Genomic DNA, 14,456 nt, shown 5'->3' with positions numbered 1-14,456 from the left:
GCCAACTCATTCGAAGAGTTGACTCATTTGAAAAGACCCTGATGCTGGGAAAGGTTGAGGGCAGAAGGAGAAGGGGATGACAGAGGATGAGGGGATTTGATGGCATCACTGAGTCAATGGACATGGATTTGGGTGGACTGCAGGAGTTGGTGATGGGCAGGGAGTTCTGGAATCCCGTGATTCACGGGGTTGCAAAGAGTTGGACACGACTGAGCAACTGAACTGGTACTTTACTGTCAGTGTAAGTAAGGACTTCTAAAGCTGAGTCAAAATCCAGAGGCAACAAAAGAAATGATTGGTAAATTCGACTATGTTAAAAAAAGTTTGCATGGCAAAAACACCATAACAAAGTCAAAAGACAGTTGATAAACTGGGAGAAACTATTTGTGACATACATCGCAAAGGGCTGCGTATCTAGTATCTCAAAAACTCTTAATACTGAAGAGTAAAGGACCAAAAATCCAATTGCAAATTAGGAAAAATACATGAACAGGCAATTCATACATGTAAAAATAAATAAAATAAGATCTCTTTAAGCAAAGATAGTGTGTTCAAATCTTATTATGATTTTGGCCGTAGATAATATAGTCAAGCGTTTTGGTCGTTGTCACTGCCCTAGGTTATTACTGGCAGTTTAAGGTGATAGTATGATTATATCACAAATTGCTAGTTACTCCTAGGAAAAGGGACCTTTAGTCTGGGTTGCCAAGGGAGATTTTTGGAATGAAGGTGACATTTGGTTGGCTAGACTAAAACCTTGAATACAATGAGGAATTAAATCAAGGACCTGGGATGGCATGCGCATGTGGACCAGTCCCTGGTGAAGCATACGCAAGCTTGCTTAGCTTTCCCTATCACCACAAGATACAGAGGAGACTACAGTTGTAACAAGAAGAAAATAGTCAGTATTATAAACTGGTCTTAAGTAACTATTTGCTTTTTCTGAGTGACTATTGAAACTGATTATTGGTGAAATTTACATTGTTGGTTAATGTTTTTAAATAATTTATAGGAGAATTTAGTTGAGAGCAAACATCACAAACTTGCCCGGAGTTTAAGAAGTGGACCTTCGGACCATGATCTCAAACCTAATGCTGCCACAAGAGATCAGCTAAATGTAAGAGCATTTAAAAAATATTAATATAAAAATAATTGAGTGGGTATTTTGATTGAAGCTCCTGTGATAGCACATCACTTAAAAGTGATTCAGATGCAGGTTAATGAATCCTATGTAGTTTCAACAACTTAACATTTCTGTCGTTTTGTATCATTTGGGCTTTCAGGAACTATATTAGCCCTAGAGACAGAGCTACAAATAGTATGTCTTCTTAATATAGTATTCTTAGAAACTGGCCCTAAGATACATTGTCTAAGAGAGGTCTCCTGTTGGCTTAACAAGAGAAAGTGAAGTGAAAGTGAAAGTTGCTCAGTGGAGTAGACTCTCTGCGACCCCACGAACTATGGAATTCTCCAGACCAGAATACTGAAATGGGTAGCCTTTCCCTTCTCCAGGGTATCTTCCCAACCCACTGTTTGAACCCAGGTCTGCCCACATTGTGGTTGGATTCTTTACAAGCTGAGCCTCAAGGGAAGCCCAAGAATACTGGAGTGGGTAGCCTTTTCCTTCTCTAGCAGATCTTCCTCACCCAGGAATCAAACCGGGGTCTCCTGCATTGCAGGCAGATTCTTCACCAACTGAGCTATCAAGGGAACGCATTAACAAGAGAAAAGTTTATTGTGGTTTTTTGTTTTGAGTTTTTTTTTCCTTTTCTTGTGTGTGTGTTGATGGGGGCTTTTTCCTCCCTCATTTTTATTTTTAAATTTTTTTTAACTTTCTATACAAATTTAAGGGTTACTTTCCATTTATAGTTATTACAAATTGTTCTCTCTGTTCCCATGTTGTACAGTACTTCCTTGAGCCTATCTTGTAGGCAGTAGTTTGGTGGGGTAAAACTTTTGTTATTTGGGTTTGTTGTGTTTTTCACAGAAGAAAGTTAGCTCTGTAACAACATACTCTTTTATGTGAGGCTTAACTTTTATCTATCTTTTTCTCCCTTCACACTGTTAACAATGTCCTTTTTGAACTGATAGGTACAGCAGATTTATGTCTTACTTAGCTTCATATACATTTTCCTTTCTTCTGTAGTAATTATAGATATATTTGAATGAATGGAAAATTTTAAATGAAATGGAAATAGCAGGTTGTTGTTGTTTTTGTTTTTGTTTTAATTTGACGAAGTGGTTCTTTTTTTTCTTTGTTTTAGATTATTGTGAGTTACCCACCAACCAAGCAACTTACATATGAAGAACAAGATCTTGTATGGAAGTTTAGATATTATCTTACTAATCAAGAAAAAGTGAGTTTCTTGAATATTTTCATATATCAAATTTATCTATAAACTCTGTTGCTAATGAGCAAAACTATCATAGAAATACAGACTAATTGTCAAATTTTTATTAAAATGTTTCTAGAGCAATATATGTTGCTCCATTTCTTAAAAATTATGAAACTACACACACAAAGACACATGTACCTCTTTGTTGATGTGTGGACAGTGTCTAAATTGGTTAAGTCAGAGAGATTTGGGTTCAGTTTCCAGCACTGCAGCTTACTCTTTCTGGGTAAGGTGAAGCAGATTTCTTTGGAAACTTTGTTTCCTCATTTTACTAATTATGACAGCCCTTCTTCACAGGTGAGATAATACACATGAATAACCCGGTTGAGTCCTTAGTGCATAGTAGGTACAGAGTTAAATGTTGACTCACCTTTGTCTTTTCTCTTTTCATAGAAGTAAATTAGTTCTCTGAAAACATACTTTTTTATATGAGGCTTAACTTTTGGGCCTTAACTTTTGCCTCTTTGGGCCTGGGTGGCTGGCAAAGAGCTGTAGAATTCTGGAGATGTGGCTAGTGAGAGAGTATGAGAACTATAATCTGAAATGATGAATTCGTAGAATGGCATCGAGCATGAGATGAAGGTAGAGAGGGTAGGTCAGAACTACACATTGCCTTCCATACTGAAGCTACGGAGTAAATAAAGTTTCCTTCTGGGCTCACTGATATCATTCCTTTCATGTGCACCTCAGCTATCTGGGACCAGTATCCAATGAGAGAGAGAATTGTGATGAAGTAGTCAGCACTAGGGGGCCTTCCCAGGTGGCATTAGTGACAAAGAACCCCTCCTGCCAATGCAGGAGACATAAGAGATGCGGGAAGATATTCTGGACGAGGGCATGACAACCTACTCCAGTATTCTTACTTGGAGAATCCCCTGGACAGAGGAGCCTGGCGGGGCTATAGTTCATAGGATTGCAAAGAGTCTGACACGACTGAAGCGACTTAGCACAGACAGTCAGTACGCGACTGGAGTATAGAGACTTAGTTTTGAGGCTTATGGTTTATTGCTATTTATTGTCATAAAGATTTTTGACTACTTTAGCTTCCTCACATTTAATGTGAGTTGATTCAGTTATAGTGAACTTTAAGTCTCTTCTAGTTTATGTTGTGTTGTGGGCTTAGTCGCTCAGTCCTGTGTGAGTCTTTGTGACCCCATGTTCTGTAACCTGCCAGGCTCCTCTGTCCATGGGATTTTTCAGGCCAGAATACTTGAGTGGGTAGCCATTTCCTCCTCCAGGGGATCTGTGTGACCCAGGGATCAAACCTGCGTCTCCTGCACTGTAGGCGGATTCTTTACCACTGAGCCATCTGAGATTCGTCTTGCTTCTTCCATGGGAGCCTTGAGGAACAGCTATAAATACAGGTGAAGCTTTGCTAGGTGGTCCACTCACCTTTTCCTGTGTGGCGTGGTTTCCTTATAGGCCATGGACGGGTACCAGTCCATGGCCTGGGGATTGGATAAAAATCCAGTTACAGCTCATTTTAGCTCTTCAGCTTTTCTTTTCTATCTTTTATTGATGCCTTGAGAAATTCTTTGTGGATGAACCATGCTCATTCTCTTTTACATCTATAATAAGAATGAGAGAGGAATTTTAAGTTTGCTGTAGCTTTTGAGTGCTATTCTTTTTATCCTTGCAAGGAAAGGAAAGAATCATCAACAGAAGCACAGATTTGTGATTTTTGTGTTTTTTAAAAAAATTGAGTTAGTATCATAATACTCTACTAAATGAAGAATAACTTTATTCACAGAAATTACATCTTGAATGCAGTTTTTTGTCTAAAAATAAGCAGCAAGATATTGAATTAAACCTGTTAGAATGTATAGGTTCAAAATCACAGATTTGCAAAACAACTCCCTTAGATAGAAAAACTTCCAAGGAAAATTGTTTAAACAAGTTGTCACTTCCCCCTGAAATTCAGTTACCTCTAGGTATGTGCAAAAGAAATAAAATGCTTACATGATATAAAGTATGTGATAGATTTCATTTAACTAGTTGATTTCAAGTTTTTAAAAGGTAGGTGATGAAACTTCAATTCTCAGCACATATTATAGAGTTCTTATGATCACTAGAGTAAGGTGAATGCTATTTTTTACTATTTGGAAGCACTTTTCAGAAAACCGAATATATATTGTTCTTGAAATGACCAAAGGAATTATTATAGCCACATTTGTATCTTTGTAATAATTTAAAATGGGTTTTGTAGAAAATAAATACTTCTCTACCACTCTCCCTTAATTTATTTATGAAAGAAATTCGCTCAATGCCAGTTTCTCAGGAACTGTGATTTAGGTTATTTGACATTTGAGCCCTAAGGCTGAAAAAGATTTCTAGTGAGAAAGCAGTGCTCAGGAAATAAGTTAGTGGAAATTGGTTCTTACAAAGTTATACTTCTTATTTATTTTTTAATTAAATTTGTTCTTTCCACCTATTTTTTCCTAAATGACCTGCCTTAAGTATTTCAGATAAAAGCCCTCTAGTCTAGACTTAATGTTGCACCTGAAAAGTTCACAGTAATAAGTTTGTCCAATAAAATCAGTTAAATTTATGAAGTATTTTTAAATTTATGGTCCGTAGCACGTACAAGGTACCTTGTTTTTGTGGAACCAAAAGTGTGAATATTATAACTTTCTAAATTCAGCTTTTAACATGGTAAATGTCCTTTCTTCTTGTGGAAATGTTACTTAAAGATAACCATCATATTACTATCTTTCTACTATGCTTAGGGAACAAAGCAGCAGGGATAGTCCTATGGTGAAGGTGATGGCGATGCAGACAGACTGCGCTTCTGAGGCTGCTTTTGCGGCAGTGGCGTCAGGACAGCAGTCCTACTTGTGTCTCCTGGCAAGATGCTGATGGCATACCATGGCATAAATGAACTCAGTTCAGCACACAGTTGGCATCAGCTCTTGGCCTGGTGTTATTTAAGGCTCTGGGCTTTGAGATACTGTGTCACTGTACATTTCATATAGATTAAAATTGTTTGGGTGTGCCTGCTAAATCTCTTCGATTATATCCGACTCTTTGCAACCCTATGGACTGAAGCCCACCAGGCTTCTCTGTCTGTGGGATTCTCTAGGCAAGAATACTGGAGTGGGCTGCCACGCCCTTCTCCAGGGGATCTGCCTGGCCCAGACTGTCTGGGGGAAAAGATGTTTATAGATAACCTAACTGGAGAAGTATAGGATAGTAACTGATAAAGGGTCATTGTCTCATTAGTTAATAGTTAGGTAATTACTAGAATAGTGATGTGAAGGAGAACAAGATTAATGTGCTGTGATATGAGGGAGGTTTTACAGAAATAAGATTGGTCCTAAAGTTTGAACAAATTTTAGTGGTCATTCTTATTTGATATTTGATGATCATTTTTCATGGGAAAGAAAACCATGAGTAAGGCAGAGTGTTAGGTTTGGGAGAGAGAAATGTTTGTATGAAACGTTCTTTAAATAGAAAAGATGGAGTCAGATTGTAATGAGCCTTGAATTCTATGATTCAAAATTGAGTATCGCTCACAAAAGGAAACCCGTAAAGTCAAGAATGTATCTTAACAGGTGATGTTTTAAGGAAGATGAACCAGGTAGATTGGAGCAGAGCTGACAGTGAAGAAAGAGACATAATTAGGAGGTTCATATATGGATTTTGAGAGCTGTATTGGAGGGCAGAGGAAGGAGAGGAAATATATAAAATTACTTGGAGGTAATTGCCAAGAATTAGTCCTGAGCACCTGAAATAAAGAAATCTGGCAAATGAAAGGATCAGGATAAGGAGATATATTGGTTTTGAATTTTCTGAATTTATAATATTAAAATAGCTGTGATATGGTGATGCAATAAGAAATAATATATTTGGTCTTCATCTCTGGTTACTAACACAGAGTTTCTAAAACCCTAGGAATTTCTTGAGTAGTAGGAATGACAAGAGCATCTTTTGTTTTTCAAAATAAGCCCTTTTCAACTATACCTGCATTTGTGCTAGTGAGGTGACTCTTGGAGATGGGAGGCTCATCACCAAAAGAGCTGTAGTTTTGATTAGAGGGTTGGAACTTTCAGCTCTACCTTTGACCTCTAGAGATGAAGCAGGGATAGGGGATTGGATAAAGGCTGGGACTTGAGCTAGAACCCAAGAATAGTTAATGATTTAATCAGTTGTGCCTGTGTAATGGGATCTCTGAAAACCTGTAACAGTGGAGTTCATAGAGCTTCTGGGTTGGTGAGTGCATCCATATGCCAGGAGGTTTCATCCCTAACTATGATGGGGACAGATGAAGCTCCTGTGCTTGGAACCCTTCCGGACCTCACCTAATGTGTTTCTTCACCTGGTTATTCATTTATATATTTTATAATAAACCAGCAATAATAAGTAAACTAGTACTCTGGGTTCTTTGAGTCATTATAGCAACTATTGAGCCTGAGGAAGGTCAGCCATGGGAACCCCCAGTATGTGTCCTTGTTGGACTGAAGTCTGGGTACCTGAGGACCCAGTGTTTGCTCTTAGCATCTGAGATGGGAAGCAGTCTTGCACTGAGTTCTGCACTGAATATCAGAATTCCGTTAAGTTGCAGGACACTCAGTGTCTGCAGAGAATTAGGGTGTCAGAAGTGTCTTGAGTAGAACAGATTTTCCTGTTCTACATTTTGGAAATGTAGAAATTTCCAAAAATCGAGTTGGTAGAAGTTAATAGTAGAAATATATATGATAAGTAGTGTTTGCATCTCTGAAGTGTGATCATGATTCTAAAAGTAGGAGATAAAAATGAGGTGTTTCTAAGATCAGAAAGGAGGTTAACAAAATATTTATTGCTATTAATATAAAACATGGTAATACATGTGATAATGTTAACATTTGACAGTAACATCAGAAGCATTTATCAACTATTTATTATATATATACTGTTTTAAACATCTGTATCATTAACTTATTTAATATTTACATAAACTTATGAGATAGAACCCTTAAAAGTTAAATAGATGTGCTTCATGTGACTCAGTAATTATTGATGGAGCTGGAAACTAAGATTTGAACCCAAACACCTTTCCTCTAAAACCTATACTCTACAGTTATGTGTGAAGTCCTAGGTATAAAATTGCATTTGAATCCTCTATCTTTGTTTTATATAGATCAAAAAAGCATCTTTAAAGCACCTGAAATAAAGTATCATCATTACTATTTTCTGACTTCAAATTCTTAACACTTCCTTTCTTTCTCATTCCTCTTCTTATTTCCACCTTCATTCTATTATCTCCTTGTTTACCTTTGTCACATTTAGCATTATCAGGTTGTGAAATCTTTGTACAGTCCCTGGCAGCAGTATACTCCATAAATCTTACTAATAAATCTGTAAATCTGAGAATCTGAGGGTTGGATTGTTTCAGTTACTAAATTGAGTACATCAGCTTGCTACAAGATTTGCTTATAGTAAGTACACACCAGCACATCTTCGTTAAGACTGTGGATATACTGTGAAGTGAAAAGCTTTCACTGTAGTTATTTAGGAAGTATTGCTTTATTTCCACATTCAACCTAGAAATACATTTAAGAAGTAAAAAATAAATGCATAGAATAAGGACGGCCATCCATGTGCTTTTATGGAGAGAGGAGCACTTAAGTGATGTGCAGGAGGTACAGGAAGAAATGGCTGGCTATCGTGGGAATGCAAACTCCAGTTGTAGACATTAGAATGCCCAGAAAAGCATTTGGTAGTTAGAAGAGAGTCATTTAAATGAAGAATGTAAAATTGAAGCCGCTACTGAGGGAAGAACTGAAAGTTGCTGAAAACTTCCTGGAAAAGTTGATATTTTGACAAGTTGGCCTTAAAGAAGATGACACTACTGTTTTGACAAAGAGCATAAGAAAGGAAGCAACTCCTTGTAGATAGAGTTAGACCGTCCTGTATAAAATAGTTTAGCTTGTTTTGAAGCGTAGAGGGGCAGTGAGAGTTATTGAGAATTAAAAGTTTGGATTATGGTAAGAGGTATCAAAATGTTTTGAAAAAGAAGCCAAGGTTTTAAAAAAAAATTGTTTTCACTGTCTTATAAATACAGTGAGTTCATTGCAAATTAATCACTGAAATTAGGTAAATATTGATCTCTTTTTGGCAGAGATATTAAATGGTAAATTTTTGCTGATAGTCAGAGGTGGTGCTAATAAATCACTTCCAACTTGAATATCTAACAGATCGTGAAATGATTAGAAGAGAAACTCTTAGCTCAAAGGCTGTGCCAAACTCTAGATGTGTGGTATAGTGAGAGTCAGTCTGAGGGAAACAGTGGGAAATACTGCCAGGAAATAATCAAAGAGAATTAGAGATGGATTTGAGACAGGAAGAAAGGAGGCAGGGGCATAACCATTAAAAGAATGAAGCAGCCATTAAGAACAGGATCACAAAAACTGATTGGAACCTAAATAGGCCCAAAGTGGTAGAAAATATGACTTCCAGGAGACCTTGAGCCTCATTTGCACTCACTGTAATACGTTAGCTAAATAACACACCCTCTGGTGCCATGACAGTTCCTAAGGCCAACCGTGAAGTGAAGTGAAGTGGAATGAAGTCGCTTAGTCGTGTCTGACTCTTTGCGACCCCGTGGACTGTAGCCTACAAGGCTTCTCTGTCCATGGAATTTTCCAAGCAGGAGTACTGGGGAGTGGGTTTCCATTTCCTTCTCCAGGGGATCTTTCCAGCCCAGGGATCAACCCTGGTCTCCCACATTGCAGGCAGATGCTTTACCGTCTGAGCCACCAGGGAAGCCACCATAAAAGCCACAGAGGTCAGTGCTGGTCCAGTTCTGGGAAATCTCTGCCTTTCCTCAAAATAGTTGGGATCATCCTCCCTCCCTATTGCTAGCCTGTGCAATTACCTAGCCACATAAAAACTAACCACCCCTATATTTCAGGGTCACTTGTGTCTTCTGAGACAGCCCACATTCTGTCTATGGAGTGGTATCTCTCTATGTAAATCTGCTTTCACTTTACTGTGACTGGTTCTTCTGTGAAGCCAAGGACCTTCACTAGGCAAGCCAGTCCCAGGACTCATTTGAGGCCCAGAAAATGACCCTCACTTGTGCCCCTTTTTTTTCCTACAACAAATTTAGGGGATAAGTGTTGGTGGAGTAATGGCTCCCAGGGACTTGCTAAATAGGAGATAGTAGTTTCTTACTGGTAAGGAGAAACCATCTGGTAGAACATGCATGGGTTGAGAGTCAATGGATTTGGATTCTAAGTCTAGCCTGTCCAGTATTTTGAGATGATGGGCAAGCCACTTCACTCAGATTATATACAAATTTGAGCACTCCATAGTGCTTTTATTCCATAATTTAGTTAAGTCAAGAATAAGTTCAGTTCAGTTCAGTTTAATTCACTTGCTTAGTCGTGTCTGACTCTTTGCGACCCCATGGACTGTGGCACACCAGGTGTCCCTGTTGATCACCAGCTCAAAGAGCTTCCTTAAACTCATGTCCATTGAGTCAGTGATGCCATCCAACCATCCCATCCTCTGTTGTCCCCTTCTCCTCCCACCTTTAATCTTTCTCAACATCAGGGTCTTTTTATTGGAACTTCAACTTCAACATCGTTCCTTCCAATGAATATTCAGGACTGATTTCCTTTAGGATGGACTGGTTGGATCTCCTTGCAGTCCAAGGGACTCTCAAGAGTCTTCTCCAGGACCACAGTTAAAGAGCGTCAGATCTCCATACTCAGCTTTCTATATGGTCCAGCTCTCACATCCATACATGACTACTGGAAAAACCATAACTTTTACGAGACGGACTTAAGTTGGCAAAATAATATCTCTGTTTTTTAATATGCTGTCTAGGTTTGTCATAGCTTTTCTTCCAAGGAGCAGGCGTCTTTTAATATCATGGCTGCAGTCACCAACTGCAGTGATTTTGGAGCCCAAGAAAATAAAGTCTGTCACTGTTTCCATTGTTTCCCCTTCTATTTGCCATGAAGTGATGGGACTGGATGCCATGATCTTAGTTTTTTGAATGTTGAGTTTTAAGCCAGCCTTTTCACTCTCCTCTTTCACTTTCATCAAGAGGCTCTTCAGTTCCTCTTCACTTTCTGCTATAAGGGTGGTGTCATCTGCATTTATGAGGTTATTGATATTTCTCCTGGCAGTCTTGATTCCAGCTTGTGCTTCATCCACCCCAGCATTTTGCATGATGTACTCCACATATAAGTTAAATAAGTTAGGGAATGGGAATGAAGATTAATTTTATGTCATACTAATAAGTAATTGTGTTTTATTATTCAAGGGAACATTTTTTTGGAGAACTTGGTTAATTTAATAATGAAAATGTTTTTAGTTGAGTGGAGCAAGAATTTAAAATTTTAAAGTTATCTTTTTTCAATAGTTGAATTCATAGAAAAAGAGGAAAATGTCTCGATATCAGCCAGCAAAGTGTTGTTAGTAGGGAGATCTGGCAATAGGGATTGCTTTTTTATGAAAAACAGGTACACACCTTTCTTTAAAAAGCATTTATTGTTATGCAGCCATGAATGATATGCTCCAAGGTAGCTTCCTCACCTGACAGTCTTAAGAAGAATTGGCTGCCTTTCTAAAGAAGGGAGATTCCAGAAAGATTCTACAAACAGCCAGCTGAATCGCAGAATGAATATACAGAAACCAGTGCTCCTGTGTGTTTATCTACTTTTATACTTGTTTCTGTAGAGGTGTTTGTTTTTTTTTTTTAATTCTCTTTTTTTCCGTAGTTATTTCTCTCTGTAAGAGAGACATAAATATGCAACTTCATTTGAGTCATCCTATGTGAGTATCTAGGGAAACTATTGACTCTAGGATGTGTTCTTGAATGGGGTTCAACCCTTCTTGGCTTTGGACTCTTTCATTCTTTGGTTGCAATGTTTTATGTCTCACATGTTGATATTGTAAAATGAAGTTTTTCTCTTAAGACATCTCAGACTTCATGAGACATGTCTCAACGATTTCCTTGTGTTGAGTCTTGCAGTATTTTAAAATAGTGAAAGCATAATGAAGGAAAGTTGAAGAAAATTTAAACCTTCGTAGTGCTTTGTAGTGCTCTGAAAATAAAAGTAAAGTTACAAGGAACAGGCACTTCCCACCCCCTCACTCCACCCCCGCCCCTTGGTCCTGCAGCGTTTTTCTCAGACTCTGTCTAGTGTTTATGTGAGGAGTCTGTCACTGACTTTGTGACTCTGCTGTCAGGTCCAAGCTGAGCTCTGCCTCGTCATCCTTGATTCCCCCTTTCCCAGAATAAGATGTTTCTAATTTTTAAACTTTTTCTGATTTTAGGCTTTGACAAAGTTCTTGAAATGTGTCAATTGGGATCTACCTCAGGAGGCCAAACAGGCACTGGAACTTCTAGGCAAGTGGAAGCCTATGGATGTAGAGGATTCCTTGGAGCTGTTGTCCTCTCATTACACGAATCCAACAGTGAGGCGCTACGCTGTGGCCCGATTACGGCAGGCGGATGATGAGGTGCCTTAGTGTTCACTACTCCTCTGCAACTGGGTATATTTTAAACTAGGACCTGTGTGCGTGTGTGTGGGAGAGGGAAGGCTAGTTTTAGAAGGGAAGAAGATATACTATGTGTGTTTTTAGAAGCCAAATTAAAATATTCCTCCAGGGACTCCTCTGTGAAATGAAAATTTACTTCCTGACCTGTTACATGATGGGACAGCCTCCCCCAGGACATTTACCTGGCAGCAGAGCTTGTATGCTCTGTCTCGAAAAAGGAATTCTAATGAAAAATGGTTTAACGCAGTACCAGCTAGGGAATAATTCAGATCCCCTCTATCAGTCAGTCTACAACAAGCCACATTTAATTGTAGCTTTGAAAAGCCTTTGGGGCCTTTAAAGCATAGAGATGCATGGTTATCTTATTCTTTTTCAGACTCCTCCTTTAAACTTTAATCTACCGACAATCGTGTGTGTGAGTAAATTTTTTTAAAGGTGGTTTTGAATCCTCTGCAAGAGAAAGACTACAAGCTTTATGGTGGCTGTTTATATACATATAAGGCCACCTGGGAAGGTTAGAAACTGTGTTGACCCAAAACATTGCTAAATGTTGAATTTTAGTAATTCCTAATCAGGTAGATGAATTCACTAATTTTTTTATAACTTACTAACTTTTGTAGAGGAAATGTGTTCTCCAACATAACGGCTTATGGAATATAAGGTGACTCTTCTTAAGCCTCAATATGTATATAGCAGTGCTCATCATTATTTTGAACTCCTAATGGTATCTGATGGAGAAGGCAATGGCACCCCACTCCAGTACTGTTGCCTGGAAAGTCCTGTGGATGGAGGAGCCTGGTAGACTGTGGTCCATGGGATCGCTAAGAGTCAGATACGACTAAGCGACTTCACTTTCACTTTTCACTTTCACTCATTGGAGAAGGAAATGGCAACCCACTCCAGTGTTCTTGCCTGGAGAATCCCAGGGACGGGAGAGCCTGGTGGGCTGACATCTGTGGGGTCACACAGAGTCGGACACGACTGAAGTGACTTAGCAGCAGCAGCAGCAGCAGCAGCAATGGTATCTGAATTTCAAGAAGCAAAATGCTGCATTTATTAAAGTTGATAGTTGTATATGTATCTAATTACAGTAAAATTTAAACACTAAAGAAAGTAGTACAGTGACTGTTCATACGTAATTTACCTATCTTCAGCAGTTGCCAACTTATAGACAATTTTGTTTTCATCTCTAATGCCAGTTACTCTCTCCTTCCCATTCCTTACATTCCACTAGATTATTCTGAGGCAATTCTCAGATATTGTATAATTTTTTTGGACTAGGATGTTTTTCACTCTCCTATCAAACAGCAGTTCCTAGCATTGTGATTCAGCATATTATCTTCTTTATTGTTTTTTTACTACATCACAAGTAAAAATAAATTATTGCAATATTTATTTAAAATAATGAAGTATTTATTTTGAAATTCATTAGAAATTTCACTTTAGTCATTAAGTCTTTATATTTGACATGAGTCAGGATTTAGATAAAGGTCTTTGGGTTGTAGTCAATACAGCCCTCCTCAACATGGGTTCAGAGTTAAAATAGAAATATTATAAATCATCATTTTTGGTTGTCTGATGACATTCCATTATAAACTTAGAGGATAAACATTTAATTGTCTCTGGAATTAATAGTATTAGTGCAAGTACCGAACTTTTTCTAGACTATTTTATAATTTTTGTTATGAGATAAAGAATAGTGATAGAAATATTGCATGAATCCCAAACTGCAAAATATGGTTGTTAGATTGGGAGTGTTTTTTGAGGTTTTAGAGATGATAGATAGTGAGGTGGTAACTATCTCTTGATTTCCCTTTCTCTGAACTTAGTTCAGTAATGAATTGTGTATACTCAGCTTAAAAAAATTTTTTTAATTTAGTTTCTACTGATTCTTCAAATGTACATTAAGATTTGAATTTTGGCTTTTATCTGACTCTATGTACCTGTATATCTTTGGGAACATGTGTTATTCTCACCTCAGTTCCCTATCCAAAAAAAAAAGAAATAGTGATTATAGCTATTTATATCACTTAATAGTTATGAAGAAAAAATTATGTGGGAAAAAATTTTGAAAACTGTACTTACACATAATATGCAGAAAGATTATAAATTTATATCAATTATATACTAAAATCATTCATGTTGTACCTTTCATTTCTAATTGGTATACAATGTCTCTTTGCTTTTGCATTATCTGTGGAGTAGTATGGTATTTATGATTTTATGAACTTCAAATGTTTTTTAGTATTTCAAAGGATGAAAGTGAAAGGCACACAGTCATGTCTGACTCTTTGTGACCCCGTGGACTGTAGCCTGCCAGGCTCCTCTGTCCATGGAATTCTCTAGGCAAGAATACTGGAGTGGGTAGCCATTCCCTTCTCCAGGGGATCTTCCCAACCCAGGGATTGAACACAAGATCTCCTGCATTGCAGGTGGATTCTTTACCATCTTGAGCCCTTAATATAGTCATATAATATATAGTAATAAAATCATGTAAACATAGCATCACATCAAAGGTCACTTTGTCTGAATATCTACATCTTGGACAACTGAAAAACTTGAGTGAAA

General features: G+C 37.9%; 1 protein-coding gene across 1 annotated transcript in view; it reads left to right on the top strand.

Moving 5' to 3' along the window:
* Nucleotides 1-14,456, top strand: part of PIK3C3 (phosphatidylinositol 3-kinase catalytic subunit type 3) — a 158,475-nt gene that overhangs the window by 59,829 nt on the left and 84,190 nt on the right. Inside the window, exons 8-10 of the mRNA XM_065932329.1 lie at nt 1,013-1,117; nt 2,265-2,357; nt 11,664-11,849. Coding sequence (XP_065788401.1) covers nt 1,013-1,117; nt 2,265-2,357; nt 11,664-11,849 — 384 coding nt within the window. The remainder of the gene's footprint in view (nt 1-1,012; nt 1,118-2,264; nt 2,358-11,663; nt 11,850-14,456) is intronic.

The sequence above is a fragment of the Muntiacus reevesi genome, chromosome 4 (genome assembly GCF_963930625.1).
Source record: "Muntiacus reevesi chromosome 4, mMunRee1.1, whole genome shotgun sequence".
NCBI lineage: Eukaryota > Metazoa > Chordata > Mammalia > Artiodactyla > Cervidae > Muntiacus > Muntiacus reevesi.
Note: the sequence above shows the minus strand (reverse complement) of the source record. Positions and strands in the feature narration are given on the sequence as shown.